Here is a 26344-nt window from a genome sequence, read left to right on the forward strand (position 1 = left end):
AATTATGTTCATTATAATAATTAAATGGGAAAGAATTTAGAAAGTCATGAAAATGCTGTAAAATACAGGGAAGCTTTTGATTAAAACACTGTTTTAATTAGACACTGCAAACCTATAGGAAACAGATGATGGTTCAATCAGGGATAGGGCATTACTTTTATTATCTGGCTTGCTCTCCTGATCTGTGGTATCATGGGGCTCAGCCCTTCTAGTTAATTGACTAAGTGGTGGCAAATAAAAAAACACCAATCCTTTATGCAAAGCAGTTACCTAATCAAACAGACTAAGCTGCAGCAAGATTCAGGACCCCCTCTGTCCCTTGTAGAGAAACATGTTGTTTCTCCAGGAAATGAAGGATCCTCTCTTGAAAAACATGCTCTGCAGATTAACATGAAACCTACCTGAACTGAGAATCATTTCTCCCACACAATCCCCCTGATTTAGAGAAGCCTGTGCCAGGTGAATTGTTTTCCTGAGACCTGGGGTAGGTGGGAAGGGGTACCACTGGGCCACTGCCTCTGAGGTGAGGCTACCCAGATGACCTTTTAGGATAAAAGCTCCACAGAAATGGACACTGGGGTAAGAGCTTACAGCTGTTCTTACCACATCTCCTGAGCAAATGTTCACTTAGCAAATTGCTGGGTGTGTGGTAGACAGAAAGGGAATTTAAAAAGCTCCATTTTAAAGGAAAGCAAATACACACCTTTTTAGCTGTAGAAAACTTCCCAACTTCACTGGATGCAAGTCGTTGTCATCTCAGTGACTTGTGGCTGTCTGCCTTATGCTGTCCTCTATATGTGGCCTAACCCACAGAGCATGGCATAGATCCCCACTTGGGCTAGGGACACAGCAGATAAAACAACTGTGGCGGTGATGGCATGGTGGAGCAGAGCCTAATAAGTTACCCATGACAAGTCTGCTGTGTCTGCCAATGGCTCTCATGCTCTTCAGTCCATACCGGGGAAGCCGGGATCTACTGCCCTTTAGATGCCACGCTGCCACCAAGTGGGTTTTTACTGTTATAAACAGTAAAGACTGCAGCAATGCAGTTTGTAAGCATCACCTTGTCCTGGAGAGCTGGTGCTGACAGGATCTGGAGCAGAGTAAGGAGGATCTAAAACCCACAGAAGGGTGTTGAGTCCTCCTGACATCAGAATGCTGGGCTGTCTATGGTTTTAGTCTCAGACTTTTAATGTCACAGGCTCAAGGCATTTTTAGGCAAGAGCATCTAACTACAATCTTTCTCATCCTCTCCTTTTTCTTTTTTGTTTACCATGTGAAATATACATAACACATAACTGAGCAGTTGAAACATTTTAGCCCTACAATTCAGTGGCATTACAAACGCACACAGACACACAGACACACTGTGTAAATGTCACTGCTCTCCAGAACTACCCTACTTTTCAACAGTCACAGATTCATAAATCTAAAGGGAGAAGAGCCATCTGAGATCACATAGGTAGAAGCAGAGCTGAGCTAAAACCCAAGCCCTCCACTTGTGAAACCCGTTTGGGTTTATTTACACCTCCTAGAATCTTCATGGGTTTCCCAGAGTGAGACACACACACAGGCCAGACGCCCCATGTTGGCATTTGGAGGGCAGAATGGCAGTTTGTAGCATGCTGCCATCTCACATTGCTGTCCAAGATACCCATCAGTGACCACCAGTGCATGGGCCTGTCACACACCCGGCTTTCTGTTCTTTTTTTCTTTGTTGAGACAGGGTCTCTCTGTGTAGTTTTGGAGCCTGTCCTGGCACTCGCTCTGGAGACCAGGCTGGCCTCTGCCTCCTGAGTGCTGGGATTAAAGGTGGGTGCCATCACGCCCAGCCACACTTGACTTTAAGTCTCCTAGTGCTTTTCTTTGTTTCAGGAGGCTTACCTGGCCTTTAGAACCCATCCTCTACCTCCCCACCTGAGGCAGGCTTTCACTTCGTGCTCCTGACTGCACGGCGGTGCTGAAGGGGGGACAGACAGCACAGGCTCTCCAGGACAAGGTGATGCTTACAAACTGCATCGCTGCAGTCTTTACTGTTTATAACTCCCATATTTCCTATCACTTTTCCTTTCTTTAGTATTTTAACACATTGTTTTCTCCTCATAAACTGCTGCAGTTCAGCAACTGTCTCAGGCAGACCTGACCTCACTGATTCTCCTCCAGAGCAGAAGTAGATGATCAGTTTAGTACCTTTGCCCCTGTGGGAGGCAAGGTACAGAAGCACAAGGCCTGGCTTTTTTTACCTTTCTAATTTCATCCTCTGAGTGAGCTCATCTCTCAACAGTGACCTCCAAATCTTACTGCATCCTTCTCTTCTTCCAGCTAAGGCTGATGGGGCAATGGCTCCTGCTGCAGTCTCCTGCTCCTCCACTTCCTCCCCCTCCTAAGCCTCTTCCACACCTCCCTTACCACTCTCTCTCCCCACTTCAGCTGCCTTTCCCCTTATCTCTCCAAATATATGTTCCTCTGCTTGTCTTTGTTCACTCTGGTGAGACCAGGGATACCAAAGTGTGTGCTTATCTAAACGGAGAGCACTACCGTGTGACCTAGCATCAGTAGAAAAACTCAGAAACCCCACAGAACTCTGAATCCCATAAACTTATCACAATAGAGTTGGTTTGTACAAAGAGTTTCAAAGCGCAGCAGCATGAAATGCACTGAAAGAATGGAACTTTTTTTTGGTTTTTCGAGACAGGGTTTCTCTGTGTAGCTTTGCGCCTTTCCTGGAACTCACTTGGTAGTCCAGGCTGGCCTCGAACTCACAGAGATCCACCTGCCTCTGCCTCCCGAGTGCTGGGATTAAAGGCGTGCGCCACCACCGCCCGGCTAAGAATGGAACTTTTTGATGTGGAGTTGCACACAGCCAAACAGCACATTCACAAACTGTTCGGCTCTTCACAAAGTCATGATGTCTAGCACAGACCACTTACATATAAAACAGGAAATTGTTAGGTAAACTATGAGTCCACACAAGGTAAAGCCATTAAAAATGATATTCTGGTGTAATAGGAAGTACACAAAGCAGGACATGCGCACACATGCAATGAAACCTGCTGGTGGCATCTTAGATGCTGGGATCAGAAACAGCAGGGATTCCATTTTATTCTTTATATTTTCCATGTCTTTATCATAACAAATAAGGACTGCTTTATGGTCGTAAGTATTAGAAGAAACTTTAAAGTGAGATAAAAATCATTTAGTAGACTGATATACACAAAGGAAAGAAATCCACACAGGACAATCCCCTCACCTATCTTTTCCTGAGTAGTTTTTAAGAGTTTTGTCAACCTACTGGGCCAGATCCTTAAAAAGGACAAAAACCTGACTGCAAGGGAAGGAGCTTCCTGGATATTTCTACATCGGGAGATGACAAACAACTGCCTCCTGGCAGCAGGGTCTGGGCAAGGGAGATTTTTTTATTTTGTATATAATATTATTCCTGTAGACATCTAGATCTTCTACATTTTAAACACAAGGATGTTTCTCTAAAATAGACTGTCCATTTCTTATACTCTTACAGAGAATGCACTGAAGGTCTACTTTGTCCCCATGCTTACTAAGTGTCAAATATTCCTGTGAACCTACAAGGCTGTGATTGTGGCCTTCTGTTGTTCAGTTGTTAGTTTAAGATGTGTTACATTTGTTTATGATGAAACATTTGCTTTAATGATACAAAGATATGTTTCATTCTTTTATGTTGCATTGGTTTAAACCCTGTAAAACTTCGTTACTGCGCCTGTCTAAAACTTCTGATGGTACAATAAAGAGCTGAAAGACCAATAGCAAGGCAGGAAAAAGGATAGGCAAGGCTAGCAGGCAGAGAGAATAAACAGAAGGAGAAATATGGGAGGAAAGGAAGGAGGAGCAAGAGAAGGAGGAGGATGCTAGGGGCCAGCCACCCAGGCACCCAGTCAGCCATGGAGTAAGACTGAAAGTAAGATATACAGAAGTAAGAAAAGGAAAAAGCCCAGAGGCAAAAGGTAGATGGGTTAATTAAAGTTAAGAAAAGCTGGCAAGAAACAAGACAAGTTAAGGCCGGGCATTCCGAATTAAGAATAAGCCTCTGTGTGTGATTTATCTGGGAGCTGGGTGGTGGGCCCCCCAAAAGAGCAAAAACAACTAACAACATTGTTCTCTCTATCCTCTCCTCCCTACTGGACATGAAGTGGCAGCTCTCAGTGTGCAATTTCTTGCCTTGTATGTGGCTCTGACAGCACACCCATCTCTTTTCTTGCCTTCCTCTAGTGTGCTGATAAATCTAATAAGCACATTTATTTGAGATTTACTTAAAATAAAAACCAGCAAGCTTAGAGTAAAGGCTAGTGGGCTGTTTGGATTTTTTTCTCAGCTATAATCTATATGATCAAGTTTCTGCCTAGCTAAAACTATATAAATGAGGTGGTTAAGAAATAGTTTGAGGGGGGCTGGAGAGATGGCTCAGCGGTTAAGGGCACTGACTGCTCTTCCAGAGGCCCCGGGTTCAATTCCCAGCACCCATATGGCAGCTCACAACTATCTGTAACTCCAAGATCTGAGAGCCTCACACAGACACATGTGCAGACAACACCAATGCACATAAAATAAAAATAAATAAATTGTTTTAAAAAAAAGAAATAGTTTGAGGGGCTGGAGAGATGGCTCAGTGGTTAAGAGTACTGGCTGCTCCTCAGAGGACCCTTATTCAATTCCTAGCAACCACATGGCAGATCATGACTGTCATAACTCAAGTTCCAGAGGCACATAAAAATAAAGTTAAGTAAATTATTTAAAAAAAATCACATTTATTAAAAAAAGAAATAGTTTGATATGTTAGTTATGCCATAATTTATTTAAAAAATAAAGTGGAAAGAAGAAGAAGGCGCCTTATCTTCTAGTTCGTAACAAACATTCCACCATCATAAAGCAGGAGAATGCATTCATAGAAGAAAGAACCTTTACTCAGAAACCAAATAAAGTAGTCAGGAGCAAAACTATGCCCATCACTCAAGCAGGAGAAGCCAGAGAACCTTGTGCTCTCAGGTTCTGCCCCAAACCATCTGGAAGCCTCTGAACACCCAGGCAGAGGAAGGCCAAGGACAGCTTTATATGTTTTGCTAAGTGACCTGAGCCAAGAGATGCAGATGCTTCCTTATCACAGTGAGGGCATCAGAGTTCACACAGTGTGGGAGTGGAAGCTGACTGTATAGGAGGGAATGGATGCTTCTGCATAAAAGACTTTACCTTTATAGCTCTAAGAGGAGGCCCTTGTGCTATCTGGTGCAGATCACATATCTCTGGAGAGATAATGCCATCAACATATCCTGGGGGCCTGGTTAAGGGCCTTCACACAGGACAGATGGCTTCCAGCAGGCTCGCCTGCCTTTTCTCACTCCAGTACCTCACACCCTCAGCGCTGGGAGTAATCTAAGGTACCTCCCAGAGGCTCTTACCTGGTTATCTGGGTGGTTGACAGTGAAGTAGCCCACACAGACGATGACCTCATGAAGGAGGCTTTCACAGGAGACTTGGCTGCAGTGGCCCAGCAGGGAGCTAGCCATGTGACGGAATGCCAGGGACAAGCCCTCTGCCCCTACAACAGACTGACAGACAAGGAACAGTTAGAACTCCCAGCCCAGGGAGAGCCAGGGCTGCACATCATACACAAGACAAGGCTCTGCACACTCTCTGTTATGCGGCTAGAGGAACGGGACATCTCTTTCTTGTTTTGTTTTAAACATTTCTAAATAGCATGTATTTAACACCAGAGTTCCTGTTCCTAGAAAAGTAGAGAAAGGGACTAATAGTACAAGTTATAGACATCCTTAACTTTCAAATAACCTAGGTGTCAAATGTTTGTAAGGAAGTTTGCTTGAACCTGGAGCTTTACTTTTTTTTAATTTTATTTTTTAAAGTTTCTATATTTTTTTTATTAGAAAATTTTTTCATACACTATATTCTCTTTTCCTTTCCAAACTCTCCCAGAATTTTCCCATCCACCTCCACACCCTTTCTCTCTTTAAAAAACAAAACCAAAACCAAACAAGAAACACATACAGTGCTCTCCCCAAAGGAAACCAAAATATACAAGCAAAAGACCAGTAAGATAAAAAAATGCCCAAATAAAGCAATACAAGACAAAAAAATCTAGAAAAATATGAACCTGACATATTTCTACAGTACTATGGTTAGCAGTCAGTTCAGGAGTTCCTAATCTAATAAATGATCAAAATAAATGGAATATTTAACCTGAAGGACAGAATATAGGATCAAGACACTGTCTACCTAAAGCAGTTATTTATTCCATGCTTAATAACTTACATTTTCTCATTAGACAAGAATTCTTATTGTAGAAAACATGTAGAAATGTAAAAATTATCTGTGAATGCACCATGTAAGCTAATTTCTAACTCTTTATTTATAAAGGAAAGTGTTTTCTAATACATAGCGAAGACATTCAGTGGTTTTGTGGGCTCTGGGGAGCATACCATATGGGAGCATACCCAGGGCCTCGCACATGCTGAGAAGACACTCTACCACTGGGCTATGTTCCCACCTTTGTACTCAGAGATAAATACCCACTTCTAGTTATTGACTTATGTTCCAACAGAAAAGAAATCTAAATACGAATTAATTATCATTCAAATAAATGGTGCTCTAAAACAACAGCTACCAAAAGAATGTGAAAACCAAACCAAAACAAAGTATCTTCCCCCAAAACTAAGGAGCCCTTCAGCTAGGAGGCTTCTGGGATCTCTTCTCCAGACAGGGTCTGGGCTGTCCGCGGAGGGCGACTCGGGCGGGAGGAGAGTCTGAGTCTGCCTGTGCAGCCTGAAGCTTCTATTTAATAAACATGTCAAGCAGACAGAGCGACAGGAGGGCAAAGGGGAGCAGGCGAAGCCACGGAGTACACTTGCAGCCCACACTGGGGTGAAGCACGGCGGTCGGCCTGTGGGAAAGGCACTGTTTAAACTCGTCTCTTTATTTGAGTCTTGCTGGGTTTGAAATCAGGTCCGATGGCTGTAGCTTAGAAATGTCAGCAAACCCACTGTCTAAACTGGGTGAAACACAGCCTTAAGGTGGACACTGCTGTGCCATGAGGATTGCCGACTTTAAGAGTATCTTCTGTCACGGTTCTACTGCCCCAAGAAAAACCCCAAATATTTTTCAAGCCCCAAAGACACTTCAGGAGGGCTTTGCTCCTTTAAATCAAGTCCTGACACCTTCTCAGTTCAGCCCTTATTTAATTAGTCGCGTCCAGCATGCTGTGACCTAGTGCCCTCTGTTTAACCTTCCCTGATAAGAGCAGGTCAAGGGGCATGTATGTTTGAATATAAAAATCAAACCAATTTTTCAAGGAAACTATATTTCCTTTCTAGCCAGAATTAATTGCCAAGTCAGTACATTGATTTGTTTCTCGAGACCACCTTCAATTGTTAAAAACTGTCACTGCAAATGCAATATACAATATCACTGACCTCTAGGCCATCTGTGCCAGCATGATTTCAGAGTGGATTCCCATTCTTTGCTGGGAGGGGATATTTTAACAGCCTTATTGGTATATGATGAAAATGTTCTAATGGATAACCCTTTTGTTGTTATCATACGATAGATATGTTTTCACACACAGAAAGCACACAGATGCATGGCTCTGAAGAAAGGTGGAGGAGCATGAATGCTGCATTCAGCCCTTTCTGATCCCACATCTCCCAGGAGGCTGAGTAGATGCTTTATCTTCCTAAGTCACACAGTAAGGAACTCAGCAACAGCATCCACAGAAATGCCCAGCAAGTGGGTTGCCCAGGGAAGGCCCAGACTCAGAACCCAGAGGGTGTCAGTTCATTTGTCAGGGCCTAGCACCTGCTGGCTAGCACAACACTATTGTGTAATCTTGTTTAGTGTTCTGTTTTGTGAGGGAGATGTTTCTGATTTGCTTTAGAAGAGGGTACTGAATCTTAAACGCTCAGATGGCTTGTCCAAGGCCATACAGTTTATGGTGGTGGGACTGCTTAGTGGGTCAGTCTGACTCGGGGCCCAGGGGCCTGGTGAGCACAAGAGTCTTTGGCCCTCTGAATTCCTGTGATAGCTGGAGGTGGGAGGAGGCATCAACATCCCCCTCACATCATCTTGTCTCACTCTTCTGCAGTAGCTTAGGCCACCTGCCACATTTCAGGTTTCTTTTTAGTCCCTTCTAGCCTTTTAGGGTCATCCTCGAGTTTCCTCAAGTCAGAACAATGTTGAGATGTACACTTTCCTTCACTTTATTGGAAATTTCTTTCCCTATTTTTCATGAAATCTTTGCTTTGACATGGAGTTGTTTGTCTGAGATAGAATATGAGTTTTTCTGATCACATCATGAAAATAGTATTTTCTTCCCAAACTCACTTACTTCTATACAGCGCAAACACTTCTTTATTTATCTGAGCATTGCATACTTGATCATCGATGGTACTGTGGGGACAGATGATGTGTCATCTAGCTTGATAAACTGTGGTGGAGTTCATAAATACCCTCAAATATTTCACCATCCTCTTACCTATGTCTCTCTTTCAATCTGGGAGGTTTATAAGTGATTCAACCTGTAGTACATACTTTGCATATGTATATATGTATATATATATATATATATATATGTATGCACACATATTTTATACAGAGAGATTTTTGTTGTTGTTGCTGTTGTTTTTTGAGACAGGGTATCATGTAGCCTGGGATGGCCTCTAGTTCATTATGTAGCTGAGGTCTTGAATTCCTGTCTTTTTGCTTCCTCCTCTTCCTTCCTTCCTTCCTTCCTTCTTTCCTTCCTTCCTTCCTTCCTTCCTTCCTTCCTTCCTTCCTTCCTTCCTTCCTTCCTTCTTCCCTCCCTCCCTCCCTCCCTCCCTCCCTCCCTCCCTCTCTCCATTCCTTCCTCTCTTCCTATAAGAACAGACTATGTCAGGCTGTAAAAATTGTTATTACGGGCTGGAGAGATGGCTCAGAGGTTAAGAGCACTGGCTGCTCTTCCAAAGGTCCTGAGTTCAATTCCCAGCAACCACATGGTGGCTCACAACCATCTATCATGAGATCTGGTGCCCTCTTCTGGCCTGCAGGGATACGTGCAGACAGAACACTGTATACATAATAAATAAATAAATAAATAAATCTTTAAAAAAATTGAGCTTTTTAAAAAAAATTGTTATTACTTTAAAATATATATTAATTAATGTGTATGCATGAATGCTTGCAATGCATGCATATATGTGTATCACACACATGCTTGGTGCCTGCAGAAGAGACCATGTGATCCCATGGAACTGAACTTACAGGTGGTTTCGGGCTTCATTTGGGTGCCGAGAACTGAGCCCAAGTCCTCTGCAGGAATAGTCAGTGATCTTAACTGCTGAGCATCTTCCAGTCCCCTTAACATTATTTTTGAGACAGAGCCTAACAATGTAGTACAAGGTGGCCTCAAATTTGTAGTAGTCCTCTTGCCTCAGTTTCCAAGTATTAAGTGGAGTGTGCATTGTATATAGCTTTATGACTTCTGAAACTAGGTCATGAAAAGCCATGTGGCTGTCTGGTTTTATTTTTGAACACTTGCTTTCCAGAAGCTTCCTCTTAGGACTTTCCCCTCAGGACTCTGACATAATCTTTGGAGAAGCCTATATCACATAGATAGGCTGTATATAAGTATATAAGCTGTATATAGGACTATCAGCCAGCTAGTCCTCAGGCACAGTCTTTGAGGTATCCCAGGCATCAACCATGAGCAAAAGAGCCTCTAGATAATTTCAGTTCCTAGCTCCATGAGACACACTTACCCTCCCTCCTTTTCCTCCTTCAGCATTGTGATTCTTTTGGTGGAAGTCCTGTCATCAATGAGTAGAGCCAAGCCATCCTCGTGAGCTAGGAAGGGCCCGCTATGAATTCTGCACTCATAGAGTCTGAGATCCTAATAAAACTGATCACATTGCTATTGTTTACTCCACTAAGTTCAAGTGTTTGCTTTTAAATGCATAAAAATAACTGGATTAGGCATGTACTTTTTCATAATCCATGGTATCAAGGAAATCATTTTATTTGAACCTAACTGATGGGAATACTACTGGACTCCATATTCTGAGGTCCTCTGATAAAATTGTCGCATGCAACTAGAAGCAGGAGTTACTGACATTGTCTGGAGCAGATCTCTCTCATTTAGGTGTGCCATAAGCTACCACAACCCTGAAGACTGCAGTTAACAGCAAAGGCCACTTCAACTGCTCTGGAAGCAGAAACACATTAATCCTACAGGAGGGACTTTGGCCTTGTGATAGATAAAGTAACTCTACAAAGTACAAGCTCCAACGATACAACTCACTAACTCCCTTTCTGAACAGAACCCTAGAAGGACATTAATGAACTGAAGGCATGTCATCAGTTACAAAACAGAAGTGTTTCTTCCAGCTCAGAATAGCACAGCCCATTGTCTTCATACACTGCATCTCTATAGCCCTTTTCCCTCTCAGCAAGTAATTCATCTAAATTATGGGTTCATCATCTGCCAAGTTTGTTCCTTTTTTAATGAAATCACTTGACAGTTAATAAACGAATAGGGAAAGTCTATTCCTTGGGGCTTGCTCTGTTCCACAGGTTCAGTGTTTTTGAAAATTAAATTTCCGACTTGAAAAAAGTCTGTTTTTAAGCTGACAGTGTGGTATTATAGCAAAAAGCCATTTTTCTTTCTTTAGCTATAAAAGCAATTTATAGCGGTTTGTACAGTTATGTATAAATGACCTTTACTTTGGACACAAATCAGTTAAATCATCCATAGAGGGTTATAGCAATCAAAATAATCAATTCTGGTTCTATTTCTATAAGAAACCATTATTTTCCTTAATATTTAAAAGTTGATGGGATGAGAATACCTTTATCTAAAGAATTCAAGACAGAAGATTTCTAAGTGGCAGCGTGGCATAGGTTAGATTTAAGGAGTGGAGAGTCATGGGTAACTAGTCTTGTTTCAGCTAAATAGAACCTTGGGCAAACTATTTATTGACCAGCTTCTCCATCTGTAAAACGGTACAATAACGTTTTGCATAATATCTATAAGAATAAATGAAAAAGCACATGTGGAACATTTAACATGGTACTAGAAATCAGTAGCTTATTTTATTTATTGTAATCTGGGATCTCAAATGCCAGAAGAACCTCCCGTTATATGTACATTAAAAGATTAACTTTTTGGAGACTGGAGAGATGACTCAGCAGTTGGGAACACGAGTTGCTCTTCTAGAGGACCCAGGTTCAATTCCTAGTACCTACACGGAGGCTAGCAACTGCCTAAAACTCCAGTTCCAGGGTGGGGTTGGGAGGCATCTGATGCTCTCTTCCGGCTTCTGCTGGTGCATAGACACACATGCAGGGAAAACATAAATGAAAAGAAATAAACCTTAAAACATGTTTTTTAAAAAGATTAACTTTGGGGGACCGGGGAGATGACTCAGTGGGTAAAGCACTTGCTGTGCAGGTATGGGGACCTAAGCTCAGATTTCCGGCACCCCTGTAAAAAGCCGGGCATGCCAATGAGTGTCTACAACCCTAGTGCTGGGAGTGTAGGGAGACAGGCAGACCCTGGGGGCTTGCTGGCCAGCAAGTCTACCATAAATGGTGAGCTCCAGGTTCACCGAGAGACTGTCTCAAAAGAAGATACAGCTAGGCATGGTGGCACACACCTTTAATCCCAGTACTCTGGAGGCAGAGGCAGGTAGAGCTCTGTAAATTCAAGGCCAATTGGTCTATGTAGGAGTCCCAGCCAGGACTACATAGTGAGACTCTTTCTTAAAAAAAAAAAAAAAAGATGGCAATCAATAGAGGAGAACACTCAGCATCCACCTCTAGCCTCCACATGCACATGCAAGGACACACACACACACACTCTAACTTTTTTGTTGGTTAACACCAACCTGAACCAAGGTTTTGTACCTGAAAAGCAGACAAATCAAGAACTGCGAAACTGTTGAAGAAACGTAGACTCTGAATGGCTACTTGGATAGTGTTCTGGGTGTAACTCTCCTTGGGACTGGTAGTGCTGGGGTCTGAGATGGTGCCATGGAAGAGGATACAGTAGAGCATGTGGAGAACTCCAGCCAAGTCTGTAGCCTGAAGAGCAGCTGTCAGTCCTGTGGGATCCTGGTGATTATTGTCAAATATGCTGTGAGACCTGACAAAGAGACACACAACTCTTTGAGAAAAATCTAGTCAAAGGATGTTAGCATTTTTATAGGTTAAATGGAACACAACAAGCAGACCATTAAAACCAACCATCTCAGTTGTGTAATGATGTAACAAGAAACCTCTAGAAACAAATGTAGCCCTCCCCACTAAGTATACCACGGGGCTTCCCTTTCTTTCCCCTGGGAGACCAGCCTGCTGCCTATGTGGTAACTGAGCACCATGCAGTTGGTGCCCTTCCCACACTTGGCAGCCTAGGATACCCCCGCTATCTCTAGTGCCTACATCTGGACAAACTGCACAGTGTCTGTGAGAGCTTTATGGACTCAGAGATCCAGAACACCGTAGTTTCCTTTTCTGGATCTACATAGGGAATCTTCTCAGGGGAAGCAGCTACCAGGAAAACAAAGGCCCTTAAAAGCCTACAGTAAGTAAGTCCACACACTGAAGGGAGATGCTTCAGCTGCTTTGTAGGCACTGTTCCAGAATAAAAAAATAGTTGTGGAGGCCATAGTCCCCCAAACAACCAGATTAGGTCTACATAGATCATTGTGAAGTCAGCTTAGTAACCGAGGCGTGCAGCTTTACTGATGAGACAGAAAAGGCAATTCAGTGGTAAATGGATTTTTAAAATCAACAGTGAGACAGCAAGGTTTTGCTAAATCTATCTATTCCTGAACTAAGGCATACAAAGCACGTAGGGACCAGAGCATGCAGTCAAAGTATATACAGTGGCTAAGTATTCATTCACGTCCCCATCCCCAGCTTCCAGCTAGGAACAGACTACTCTGAGGAAACAGCACTCCTTGCCTCACTGTGGAGTACTTGATGGAGCCCTTCCTTATTTACTCTGGCACAGGGTGATTCCCCTAGCTGTCGAGCACTGGCACACTCAGAGCTAGCAGGCTGCAGATGGGCACCTTTGTCACTATACTTGAAAGAATTCTCACTTTTTATTTTACTGGGTCTGAGAAGATGCAAGTTTTGAGGTGTGATAGACAGGGACAAACCGTAATGTTTCTCAGTGCTGTTCCAAGTGGGTCAGATGTCGCTTTTTCCATGGGACCTGGCTAGTTCTCTGGGAAGTTGCAGGCTCTGCTCAGTGTCTCTCTTTAATACTATATCATCTGTACAGCCCTCAGTAGAAGTGCCCATGCTACTCTACAGCCATGCAATGACATCCTTCTCAGTTCTTAACAGTAACAGGTATTCGCCTACCATTTGTCATCCCTTCAAGCTGAAATGGAGGAGGGAGAGAGGTGGTAAAGATCTATGCTTATCTCATTTTCTTGCCTGAAACATTCGGAAGATATCACTAATTAAGTAAGAACTGAGAGGACTGGCTGGTGAGTTTCTAGTTCCTTATCTAAAGAGATTGTTTTATTCATTTTAATTTGGTAGTGGCACTGAAGTAGTTTTACTGATAACGTTAGTTAGCATTTATGTCTCAGATATATTCTGTTTCTGATATTGCTCAGAACATAATCATAGAACACAACAAATCCTTGTAATCCTTGTGTTCTTCTCACGGAATTCTGTTACCTCATGTACATAGCAGGGTCTTCTCAGTTGGTAAGGTTGGTACTATCCTCATGAATGGTGTGCACTGCATAACAACTACAACCTAAAGCAGATCACATGAGCTGCCTAAGGAGCAGAGGCAGGGGCATGACACAGGCCTTATTACTTACCAAGGACCAAAAACATCCACACAGAACAGGAAGTGATCCCTTATTTTCTCTCTGCCTTTTCTTTAGTCAGAATTTGCTATTAACTGAATATTGTTAAATACAATGCAATTGTGTGTCATCATGAGATCTTTTGCAGTATGTTACTTAATAAAGATTCAAGTTTGGAAAAAGACTTTTATTTTTCCAAATAGGTACATTTGGAACACTTTTTACAAACTTTTTTTTTTAGTGAATATCAATTGATCCTTACTTCCTGCCATTAAAGTCGAAAGAATTAGGGGTCAGACCTTAACTACACACTTGAGAAGAGATTAATTTGTCTGCTATTATTATATAGGTTCCGAAAAGAGACCCGTGTTTGGAATCAGCTGACTGCCTATTCAAACAGGCTAAATCAGAAAGCAGTTCTCCCTAAAACTAATTGGTTTGTTTGTTTGTTTGAGACAGGGTTTGTCTGTGTAACAGCCCTGGGTGTCCTGGAACTCACTCTGTAGACCAGGCTGGCCTCAAACTCAGAGATCCACCTGCCTCTGTCTCCTGAGTGCTGGGATTAAAGGTGTGTGCCACCATGCCCAGTCCTAAAAGGACTTCTTAACTGGCTTCAGAAGCTGAGGCTGTGACACTCGCTGGTGACAAGATGTCACTACTGGGACTCTGAATGCTGACTCCCCTCACTAGGCCTGCTGTTTTCAACAGATTAGCATTTTCTAACACAGACACTCAGGAATACAGCTTCATTGCTAAGAACTCTGTCATAACCTTTTTAAGCAATTACTAGACAACATGAATTTTTAATTTTTTTCCCAAAGAATAAATGCAAAAAGCCAATCAGCCAAACAAACAAAAACAAAACAAAAGTCAAACAAAAGGCTTCAGGAGAAGGTCGCCAGCAGTGCTTCTCCTGAAGTTTGGAGACGAGGACTGACCTTACAGCTAATAAAACAGCAGTCTTTGGAATATTCTCCTAAGAAAATAAATGTGTTGGCTCAGGAAAATCAGCCAAGCATTCAGGGACTGAGATGTGGAAACAATTCAAAAATGCACATGATACTGCTTTGAGGAGAAGTATATTTCCCTTAAAGTGAACTCATGGAGTATAAAAAGGCTGTGAGGGCTTGCGTGGCTCTTGCCTTCCATGGATTAATGCAGACCTGAAGGGACATTGGAAAATATTTACTTTAATTTTTAAAATCAATCAATCAATCAATCAATTTGTGTATGTACATGTGTATGTGTACTATAACACACATGTAGAGATCAGAGGACAACTTGTGGGAGTCAGTTTTCTCTTCTACCAGGTGGGTCCCAAGGACCGGGCTCAGGTGGTCAGGCTTGGAGGCAGATGCCTTCACCTGCTGAGCCGTCTCTCTGGTTCAATGTTTACTTCTGATTTAGCCCAAAATACAGATCATTAGCCCATCAACAGGCTCCTGGTTCCTGTTGAGTCTTAACTCTTAGTTATAATCTCTTTAATCCCACATGTTTATAGTAAAAGGCTTTATGTATATCATACATGCATTATAAAGTTCTCCTTAAAATATATTACGTTTTTAAGGACAAAAAGGACATGAAGTTGTGGAGGGGCAGGAAAGTGGGGGTGGATCAGGGAGGAGTTGAGAGTCGGAGTAGGGGTGAAAAACAAATAAAATACTTGTATGTAATTCTCAAAAATTAATAAAAATATTTTAAAAATACACGAAAGATATTAAAAATCAGATGTGAAGTTTTGTATAGCACACTTTAAAATTTAAAAACTCTTCAATTTTTACCAGATTTTAAGGTATTTTTATTTGGATTCGAAGACTAGAGATTTTAGTGAAATATTTATTTATATTCACTAAAACTAGATTTGAATGAGAGTAAGTATAACTGGGCTATCATTAATGCCAAATAGCACCTGAAATCCAGCAATGCTTTGTTTGTTTGTTTGTTTGTTTGTTTGGTTTTTCGAGACAGGGTTTCTCTGCTTAATAGCCCTGGCCATCCTGGAACTCACTTTGTAGCCCAGGCTGGCCTCGAACTCACAGAGATCCGCCTGCCTCTGCCTCCCGAGTGCTGGATTAAAGGCGTGCACCACCACACCAGGCCCAACTCTGCTTTGTAGGAGTGTATAGTTAGACAAAAGAGCAGCAGTCCGCATGAGCATGAATCACAGGCCATCCGGTACAAAACTGGCCTCCACCAGACTAAAACAACAGGACGGGAGGTGCAGCTCTAGACTCTAACTCCTTTCCTCCCATTTGTTCCTAGTTTGTCTGTGTTCATCTTCCTGGCTTACAGCATCCATGCTTCCCTCCTGTGGGGCTAATGACATCTACATTGTTCTCATAGCTTCCAGGATTTTGCTTCATTCATCCTTTACTTCTAGAATCTCTAAGGCATCTTGTGAACCTTTCATTTCAGCTCTGAAACCATAAGACAGAACTTAATAGTATGCACAGTGTTGGTGTGGAGTGGATTAAGTTTGTGTTTGCCCTGGTGATGGATGAGAACTTCACTGCACAAGGGGAAGTGAATTATTTCTTAGCAGAATTCTAGCTTTTGGCTCTTAGATCTTGGGATATTCCAAGAAAGCCAACACTCATCTAGTGACATCATCATTTACTAGGCTTTATGTGAGCACAACACAAATGATGCTCTCTTGGATACTCTGCTCAAAAGCCAAAGTCCCAGTGCTCCAATACAATGAACACTGAGAACTAAAATGCAAGAAAGACCCCTAACCTGGAGGAGGCTGCAGTTCAGTAATGGTGCATCTATTAGCTCCCTATTGCCGGTAGAACCAAATGTTACAACCTAGTGGCTACAAATAATATAAATGTAGCATTTTACAGTCCTGGAGGTTGTGTTAAAATTCCCTCAGGGGCTGCAGGGCAGAGGGGTGCTTCCTGACCTTTCCCAGCTTGTATAGAACACTAAGGCCCACAGTACAGAATCTTCATATCTTTTGAATACACAAGTCTTCCAGATGCCAGCTTCAGGCATTTTGGTGGTGTCCTTGCATGGGGGATTTGAGCTTCTTCATGTGGTGGCTGGGCTCTGGCTAAGCCCAGAAGTGGGGGAGTGAAGAACAACAGGCCCAGTGCCGTCCAGGGAAAATGAGGTGACTGGAAGGGGAAGGAGATGCCTCCAGGGAGAGAAGGCAGCTCAGGGTGACTGACTGGGACCAGTCCAGATCTTCGAAGCACACAACAGGGATGTTGTACAACAATGCCTCTCAGTGAGGTACGTGGACCTCCTTAGTTTCAGTTTTCGTACTGAAAACAGCAAAGGGTCCCAGTTTTGGCTAGTCTGACCTTTCTGATTTCCAGATGGGCCACAGAGGATCTGCCATAGCCTCTGCTGCCTTGCCAGGTAAAGACTGAGTAACTGGGAAAAAACTGTCCTAAGGGGGCTCTCGGATAACCACAGCCATTCCTCACAGAGCCTTTTGGCTTTCATTCTTGCTTTTTTAATCCATACTTCACAGAGCATAAAAACGCTTTTTTTTCCTTTACTTTTTTTTGGTTTTTCGAGACAGGGTTTCTCTGTGTAGTTTCGGTGCCTGTCCTGGAACTCACTCTGTAGCCCAGGCTGGCCTCGAACTCACAGAGATCCGCCTGCCTCTGCCTCCCGAGTGCTGGGATTAAAGGCGTGCGCCACCACCGCCCGGCTTGTTTTTTGTTTTTTGAGACAGCGTTTCTCTGTGTAGCCCTGGCTGTCCTAGAACTTGCTCTGTAGACCACACTGGTCTCAGACTCATAGAGGTCTGCCTGCCTCTGCCTCCTAAGTGCTGGGACTAAAGGTGTGTGCCACCATGCCTGGCAAAACTCAGACTTTCTTTCTTTCTTTCTTTCTTTCTTTCTTTCTTTCTTTCTTTCTTTCTTTCCTTCCTTCCTTCCTTCCTTCCTTCCTTCCTTCCTTCCTTCCTTCCTTCCTTTCTTTCTTCTTTTTTGGTGTTTTCAAGACATGGTTTCTCTGTGTAGTTTTGGTGCCTGTCCTGGATCTCGCTCTGTAGACCAGGCTGGCCTTGAACTCACAGAGATCCGCCTGGCTCCGCCTCCCAAGTGCTGGGATTAAAGGCATGCACTGCCACCCCCCACCCCCCCCAGCAAAACTCAGCTTTCTAATGTGTGTCTTCCCTCGTCTCCTGGCCCTTACTTCATCTCCTATCACTTTCTAATGTGTGTCTTCCCTCGTCTCCTGGCCCTTACTTCATCTCCTATCACTTTCTTGCTCATCAAATTCAGCACTAGTTTTGATTCTGGAACACAGCAAATCAGGCAGGACCTTGCCATTCTTTTCAACCAGAATATTCTTCCCTTGGATCTTTCCATGGCTGGTCCTTTGAAGATATAATTTCATTACCCCAGAGAAGTCTTCTCTGACAGACAGTGAATAAGAGCTTAGATGGCCTCTAGTTTTCAAGTCTAAGTCTCCCAAGGGCCTAGGCATTGTACAATAAAGATAACTCATCTTTCCCTGTACCTTGATAGGATTCCTGACCTACAAAATCTATGAGACTTTGGGATAATTTGTTACTGCCATAGCAATGAACTGGAATAGGGAGAAGAAAATCAAAAGGAAATGTGAGGTCACAGACATTTAAGGAGAAAGGCAGGACCAGTTCAGTCTATATGTCAGCAAGGAATAAGCTGGACTAGCATAAGCAGCAGCCTGGTGTGAAGGGATACTTTTTAAGCCTCAGAAACCCATCAGTGGTAGAACTGGACCTGTAGTAAGTAATGATCCTCATGCCATTAGATATATCCAAATTGAAAATGGCAAGGTCATTAAAAAGACTCACATCTTATTGCAAGACCGAGTGACTGAAGGTTCTTTTCAATCAACAAAATACGGTGGTAGATTACCTGGTGCTGTGGGATAATGCTTTTGTACACTGGTTTAATAAACCACTGATTGGTCAGCAGCCAGGCAGGAAGTATAGGTGGGATAAGCAGACAAGGAGAATTCTGGGAAGAGGAAGGCTGAGTCAGGAGATGCCAGCCTGCTGTCCAGGGAGCAGCACGTAATGGCACACAGGTAAAGGCACAGAACATGTGGCGACATATAGATTAACAGAAGTGGACTGAGTTTAAGTGTAAGAGCCAGTTAGTCGTAAGCCTGAGCTAATGGCTGAGCAGCTTTAATTAATATAAGCCTCTGTGTGTTTACTTGGGTCTGAGTGGCTGCGAACCGGGTGGGATACAGGAAAACTTTAGCTACAACCTGGGGTATGCAAAGAAATGACCAATGATGGTAAGTCTGGAGCTGGATGCCTCAGAGGCTGGTAAAACCACACACACATTTTCTTTTGTCTTTTGCTTAAGATGCTATTAATGGCCACACTCATTTTCTTCCTTCTCTCCAATACATCATTCATATGGTACTTGTTAATGTTTCAAAATTTGGTTTTTAGCAGGCCATGTTTCTGCTCAAAGACTATTATTAATGACACTATTGTCCCCACAAAATACCAGAAAATAATTTATAGTTTTACATTTTAACTTTATCATCATCTGTGAGGCATTACAATTACCACCAAACATGTCAAAGTTCAGTTAGAGTACTGTATTTGTTATTCATGTTTTTCTGATTTTATATCTTTGCTTATGCTACTTTTTTTCTGTCTATATTTACCTCCACTCTATATGGTCTTATTATTTCCATTTTTTGGGGTGCTGGACTAATTTTTAGGTACTCCAGAAAATATCTAGTCCTTATAAACTCACAGTAACCTCCCCCTCTCCTGAACTCTGTTGATGATGATGATAATGGCCAACACTTACTAAGCATTTACACGATGTGCCAGACAGCTTGCCAAGTGCTTGTATACAAGTACTGCATTCTAACTTCTTTCTCACCGTCTTTTATCATGGATATTTGTATATGTTTCTTCCTTTTCCTCCAAACTTACCAGGTCTTTGAGGACATAATAGGAGTACTGAGTCATTTCTGCTTTCTCCCAAGTCTAGCATAGGACCTGGCATGGAACAAGTGCTACATAAATATTTGTTCAATGAATGAATGGATAGGTAGGGAAGCAGAATTAAAAGTTTACCTTTGTTTGAACAAATGGTTTGGAAGCATCCTTAAACACTTGAGAAGCACTCATTTATATCCCCATAATTAATGGGCTAAATTATAAATCATTCTGGTCTTTTTGTGGCACAGGCTTCCAGACTTGGCTACAACATATTTTGTTAGTGTAGTTTGGATATGAAAATGGAAAACATATATACATGTAACAACAAAATTCCTTTTTATAAAATGATTTTTATATTCAGATGTCTTCTCTAGCCAATCATTATCAGCCATGTCTTCCACTTCTCTCCCCTCAGAGGTGAAAGGTTCTCAAGGGTTATACTATTAATATATATATTTGCTTGTTTGGTCCTCTGTTGCCTCTACTACATAACTGTAGGTACAGTGATAAAGACAGAAGTCACTGCACAGTAAGTAGGAGCCGAGCTGACTGTGATTTACAAAAACTCCACTTTCTGGTCCTCTTAGTTCTGCTGAGGACTCCACACCTTACAGGAGGTTGCGCCCAGCTGGTTATGGATTAGGGTGCTGCCCTGAGACCCCAAACCATCCTTTTCTCTTTACTTCCTATAAGATCAAGAATGGAAAACTGATAGCAATAAAGGCCCCAAATAAACACTTCTGAAAATCCTGTTACAAATGGTTCAGTTTTGTTTAAGTGAATAAGAATTATAGTTTATGAACAATTTTCATTTTAAAATTCTGTAGTAATCCTAAACTAAACCAATTCTTTTATCACATTTCCCCTTTTTACTTAAATAAGTACACATTCATTGTTCAAAACCAAGTACAGAAACCGTGGGCCCACTTTTTCCTCCCCCACACTGAAGCATAGATTAACAGCACAAATTCTGACTCCCAAACTGTCTTTCAGAACACCTAGGTAAAAATTAGAAGATTAAGAGCACAATGGGAGAGGAGTCCAAAAGTGGACCTGCTCAATCTCCACTACAAAGGCCAGGCTGCTGGTAGGACTGCAGCATGTTTACTCAAAGCCTGTGCTATCAATTAGTCTGCTTAATTATCTCAGGCTCTGCCAGTTCAAGACACAATTTTTAAAGGCCTCTGTGGCTCTTCTTTGTCCTTTATTCTGGCTACTCACAGAAGGGCTTTAAGGACAAGCTTTCCTTGACATTCTGGCTCTAGTTAGTCTCTGGTAGCCAAAACAGGCATTATGTGAATTATTCCAATAAAGCAAACCACAGGTCCTATTTCTTAGACAGGGCTGTGAGATAGCATAGAAATTCTAATGCATGCAACAAAATGCTTGACTGGGTCACTGTAGATCATAGTTTAGAAACATGTTTTCTATGAAGAGGGGGACCAGCACAGATGACCTGTAAACCTGAGATGTGAGTAAGTCTGAGCAGTAGAATACTCCCTGCACTGGTCTGCGGTGTTCTGGAAATGGTGGGAGACAGACTGAAGGACGACAGCAACAAAAGCAGTAGATTACTTTTTCCACTTTGAGAGTAGTAGCTTACATAAACTCTACTAGAATTTCCTAGGGAAATCATATCACAGAACCACCTGGACCTATTTTTATTTCCAGAATAATCTGCTTTTGCAATAAGTCCTGCTAATAGAAATTTGCTAAGCAACTAAAGTTGGACAAAGGGAAACTAAGAACTCTTAGAAACCACCAAGAGTAAATCACTTATCAAACTACTTAATCTTCCTAATTTGGAGACTGTACCATTTACTGCTCAAAAACTGCAAGTTGGAAGCCTGGGTTCATGCAGAGTCTTTCCCTCATCTCCCACAGCATGAAGCCCCTTGCTCTCTTACATATCTACCTCCTCTTAATGTATTTGCTCCTCTCTATTTTCACTGCATCTAGAGGCACTCAATATTTTTCACGTGGACCATGAAAAAGCCTCTTTGCTAATCCTTTGGTTGCAGCCATCTCTACACTTTTCAAGCATGCTCATCTGGAATAGAAATTTGATCCTGTCCAAACAATTCAGTGGCAGTAGGCCCCTGTTTTCCTTTGAGCCTCACAAGAACCAACATTTAAGGAGGTCAATTAAAGGCCCCTTACTCTTCATGGTTACAGGGACATGAAGCTGAAAACAAAACACCACACAGGTTTAAATAAGCATGTATGTGGGCTTGGGCTGCCCCCAAAGCAGATCTTTAAACAAGGACATGGGTGCAAATGTATTTGTGTGTGTGTGTGTGTGTGTGTGTGTGTGTGTGTGTGTGTGTGTGTGAGAGAGAGAGAGAGAGAGAGAGAGAGAGAGAGAGAGAGAGAGAGAGAGAGAGAGAGAGAGAGAGAGAGAGAGAGAGGCAGGTGAAAGGTGAAAGAGAAGGGCAGGAATTATTAATGAATAGGCTATTGCTGGGAACCCCGTGAGACAGTGGTGAACGTATATCAGAACCGTTCCGCTGAAGGACAGGAAAGCTGGAGTAATATCCACTGGTTTCCTGCTCGAGGGTCACTCCTACATGCGTTAGTTCGCCTGGTCTCCAGCAGAGAACATCCTCGGGTGGAGAAACGGGACTGTCCGCCTCACCATACACTGTGCTGCATTCCCCTTCTGCTTGTCCAGCACACTTCAAGATTCAGCCTACTGACAGACAGGGTGAGGTGGGGCGTCTTTAATCTTGGCATTGAGGAGGCAGAGGTAGTCCAATCTCTGTGAGTTTGAGGCCAGCCTAGTCTACATAAGGAGTTGCAGGCCAGAGGGGCAACAAAGTGAAAGCCTGTGTCAACAAACCCCTCTCTTTCAGCCTATTGAAGTGCTTCTTAGCCTTCTCTTGGGGTGTTTTCCTTCCTTCTGTGTACAGTCTCTTTTACGGTAGTTATTAATTTGTATTGAACTCCACACTAGACTCTGGGCTCCCCCAAATCAGTGTTGTTAGTACCTAATTTACATCTGGCACACGGCAAATGCTCAGTGAGGGCCACTGGATAAGATCATGACGGGATATGAAAGAAGAGAACCCTGTTTTCCATATATGTAAATGAGGAAATTTCCAGATAAATCCATGTGTTAACCTTCCGAATAATACTCCATCGAGGGTAGAGATGGAAGCACCAAGGCAAAATTGAGTTCTAATTCAAGTCACTTTGCCTCAGTTGTCTTCCCTCCTGAAAGGAGACCATGAACGACCTTTAGATTTCTTTCAGTACCACAGACTTCAGCTGACTGAATTGTATAAGCACAAGGTAAAGACCACAAACTACACACCAACCGCATACAGAAATACTTATCTTGGTGATGGTCATTTAAATTCAGAATGAGTACAGGCGACATAGACAAAATGCTGGCACGTTTGCAATTCTGTGCACTACAGATGAAGAGCCAGGACCCAAAGGGCTCGTCGTCTGAGAGAACCCCAGGTAGGAACTAAGTGGGCAGAGTGGTGACTGTAAACTGGTGTCGATGTCCAGCCAGAGCCGGTCCTGTCCCCAGACTCTGCACCGTGTTGTAGTAACTAGTTCCTGATTCTGTTCTCAGAAAGGCAGACTTTGTCTCCCTCCCTGGATAGAAAGTAACCCTGTGAGGAGACCCTGAACACAGGCTGTCTTTGCTTCCCTGAAGTCTCAGACAGTGTTAATCTTCCTATGAGTGTCACAGAGGTGAGGGACTGGGTCAGAGTAAGGAAGATTACATGGGTTTAGGGATCCTATTTGTAACGGACTAAATCAATGTTCATTTTAGAAGAAATGCCTTTCTCATAAAACACTGTGCACACACCACTTGTATTCTATGTACCATGGATACAGATGGGGTGGATTTCTTTAAGAAGTGAGATTTTGTAAGCTTCAAATAACTTGTTTCTTTATGACAAACCTTTAAAACATTCAATGAAAGAAAATTCAAAATACAAAATGTGCCGTTAAGAATTTAATTTTAAGCCAACTACTTTATTGAATATCTTTGCTATACTTCAGGAATGTATCATATTCTAATCAAAACACCAAACCACTACTGTGAATGACTCTCCCTCAGAGAGAAAACACTCAGGAGATTCCCTGTCCTTTCTAGAGAACTGTTACTTTTTAATTTATTAATTTTATGAGTATGTGCCTGCTGGGCACGTGCATGCCTGGAAGTCAGAGAACAAGTTTGGGAGTCAGTTCTTTCCTTCAACCCCGAGTTCTAGGGATCCAAGTCACGCCACCAGGCTTCTGTGGGTTTTAACCACTGAACCATCCTGTCGGCCTGAGGATGATCATTTCTGAGGACACCTACAGGGTGGTGCTCAAGCCCACAGTAATCACTGGCACTTTGCTTTAACCACACTCTGAGTTAGAAGTGCCTTCAGGGAGCTACGGCTGTTGGCTGACTCCTTTGTTCGGTACGTTGTTAGAAGGAAAAGTAGAGAAAAGCAAGTCTAGGAGAGCGCTGACAGGAGCAGAAGACAAGACCACAGTGAGGCTGTGCTGTTCTGGGCTAATGGCCTGGTTTGGCTTGGTATATGTTTTGTTGCTGACTCACTGACTGCCAGAGAAGCTCTTGGTACTTCTGGATCTCAGCAGCAGAGGAAGTGGATCATTCAGGTCTTTAGACAGTCAAGTTCATGTTCATGACCCCAGTGAAAAACAGACTCTGGCAGGAGTATGTATCCCACCCTCAGAAAAATGCAATCCATGTCACAATGTAGAAAACCAATGACAAGGGAAAGACAGGGGAGGGGCTGAGTGCGTGCCACACAGCAGTGAAATTCAAAGACAGGCAACAAACACTTAAGCCATTCTCCAACACGCGAGTCTTACCTTCCAGTGACAGCAAAGCAGAGGGTACACATCCCACGTAAGAATCCTGTGGCATGCTGCAGAAATGTGGCTATCTTGGGATTCTCATCCACTGGGCCTTGCACTGAGAGGAAGCAGCCATGCAGTCTGTCAATCAGACCCATGTTCACCACATAGCTAGTGAGAGAGGACAGTATGTTTCAGTCTGCACAGGGGGCAATGCCTTCATCTTCCATGATAAGTCTGACCATATCCAAGCTTGGATCCCTCAACATGCAGACAGATCATAGGTGTGAATAAAGCTACATAAGACCAATATTCTTAGATTCAGCACTAAATAATCAGCTGTTCTCTGATCATTCTTCCTGTTCTGAAGAGTCTGACAATAGGTGAAACATTTTGTAATGAGCTCTCCAGTCTTTCCCCCCCCCCCCCCCCCTCCAAGACAGGGTTTCTCCGTGTAGCCTTGGTTGTCCTGGAACTCGCTCTGTAGACCAGGCTGCCTTCGAACCACCTGCTACTGCCTCCCAAGTGCTGGGATTAAAGGCATGCACCACTACCACCTGGGTACAGTCCTAATAAGTAGTACTTTTTTTTAAGGATTAGGGAATCAAATTCACCACAACATAGGGGTTTAGAAGACAAAACGATGCTTCCCAGATATACTTTCAAAAACTAATTTATTGTTTGACAACTTCACACACACACACACACACACACACACACACACACACACACACACTGCATTCTGGTTTCACTGACCACCTCACAATTTCTTATCCTCTTCTTTCAATAATCCCCACCCCACTAGCATGTGTTTTGTTTTGTGGTCCACTGAGTTTCCCCAGGACTGCCCACATGGGTATGCTACTCAAATACTCTTGTTAACATTTTAAACTTCTAATGCTGACTTCAGGTTCTCCATTAAAAAAAATCACCATTAAGAACGTAAGAAACATTAAAACTTTTACTTGTAAAAATAAAAGATGCATAACCTTAACTGAATCACAAGGACAAACTAGGAATGTTCCACAAGGTAATTTTCCATTCCCACTGAAAATTGTCAGCATGAGAGATAGAGACTAAGAATGAAAACAACTTCAAATGAAAGCACACAAAAGAGATCTAGCAAGTAAACTCAGTGTGTGATACTAGACAGGACTGTAGACAAAAAAGAAATCTGTAACATCACCACATACAGGAGTCATAGTCACAGGACTTGGAGAAATCAAGACCTTAGGGATCTGGAAGCTTCATCCCTAGTGACTAGCTTTCATAATATTGGAAGGTTCTATGCTACTAGGGAGAAAAGTAATCACCACTCTTACCAGCTGTAAACCCTGTGAGCTACGCTAACAACTGGCCTGCCAATATATGCCAACTGGTGCAATGGTGTTACAGGATGTTACAGGAGTAACCAACCACTTTCCCTCTTTAAAGCCTGCTCTACAAGATAGAACTCATGCCTGGTAACATTTCCTAGGTCCCAAATACCTGGGGCTGGTGAGGTTGTAGCCTTGGGGCTAAAACGATACTATTATTCTACTAAATGGACATAGTAACAAATTTTCCCCTAAGTTCTTTTTTTGTTGCTATTTTTGTTTGGTTTTTTGAGACAGGGCTTCTCTGTGTTGCCAGGGCTGTCCTGGAACTCACTCTTAGACCAGGCTGGCTTCCAGCTCACAGAGATTCACCTGCCTCTGCCTCCTTAGTACTGGGTTTAAAGGCATGCACCACCACCGTCTGGCTAAGTTCT

At 42.7% G+C, this 26344-nt stretch overlaps 1 protein-coding gene across 5 annotated transcripts in view; it reads right to left on the minus strand.

The window, feature by feature from the left end:
• The window catches only part of Scaper (S-phase cyclin A associated protein in the ER), a 379070-nt gene that overhangs the window by 26741 nt on the left and 325985 nt on the right, over nt 1–26344 (minus strand). For all 5 annotated transcript variants that reach the window (XM_052760973.1, XM_052760997.1, XM_052760990.1 and 2 more), the window contains 3 exons: nt 24610–24765; nt 11920–12157; nt 5430–5579 (listed from right to left, as the gene is read on the minus strand). In XM_052760973.1, coding sequence (XP_052616933.1) covers nt 5430–5579; nt 11920–12157; nt 24610–24765 — 544 coding nt within the window. The remainder of the gene's footprint in view (nt 1–5429; nt 5580–11919; nt 12158–24609; nt 24766–26344) is intronic.

Source organism: Peromyscus californicus, unplaced genomic scaffold, assembly GCF_007827085.1.
Source record: "Peromyscus californicus insignis strain IS unplaced genomic scaffold, ASM782708v3 Scaffold_11__1_contigs__length_118956290, whole genome shotgun sequence".
NCBI lineage: Eukaryota > Metazoa > Chordata > Mammalia > Rodentia > Cricetidae > Peromyscus > Peromyscus californicus.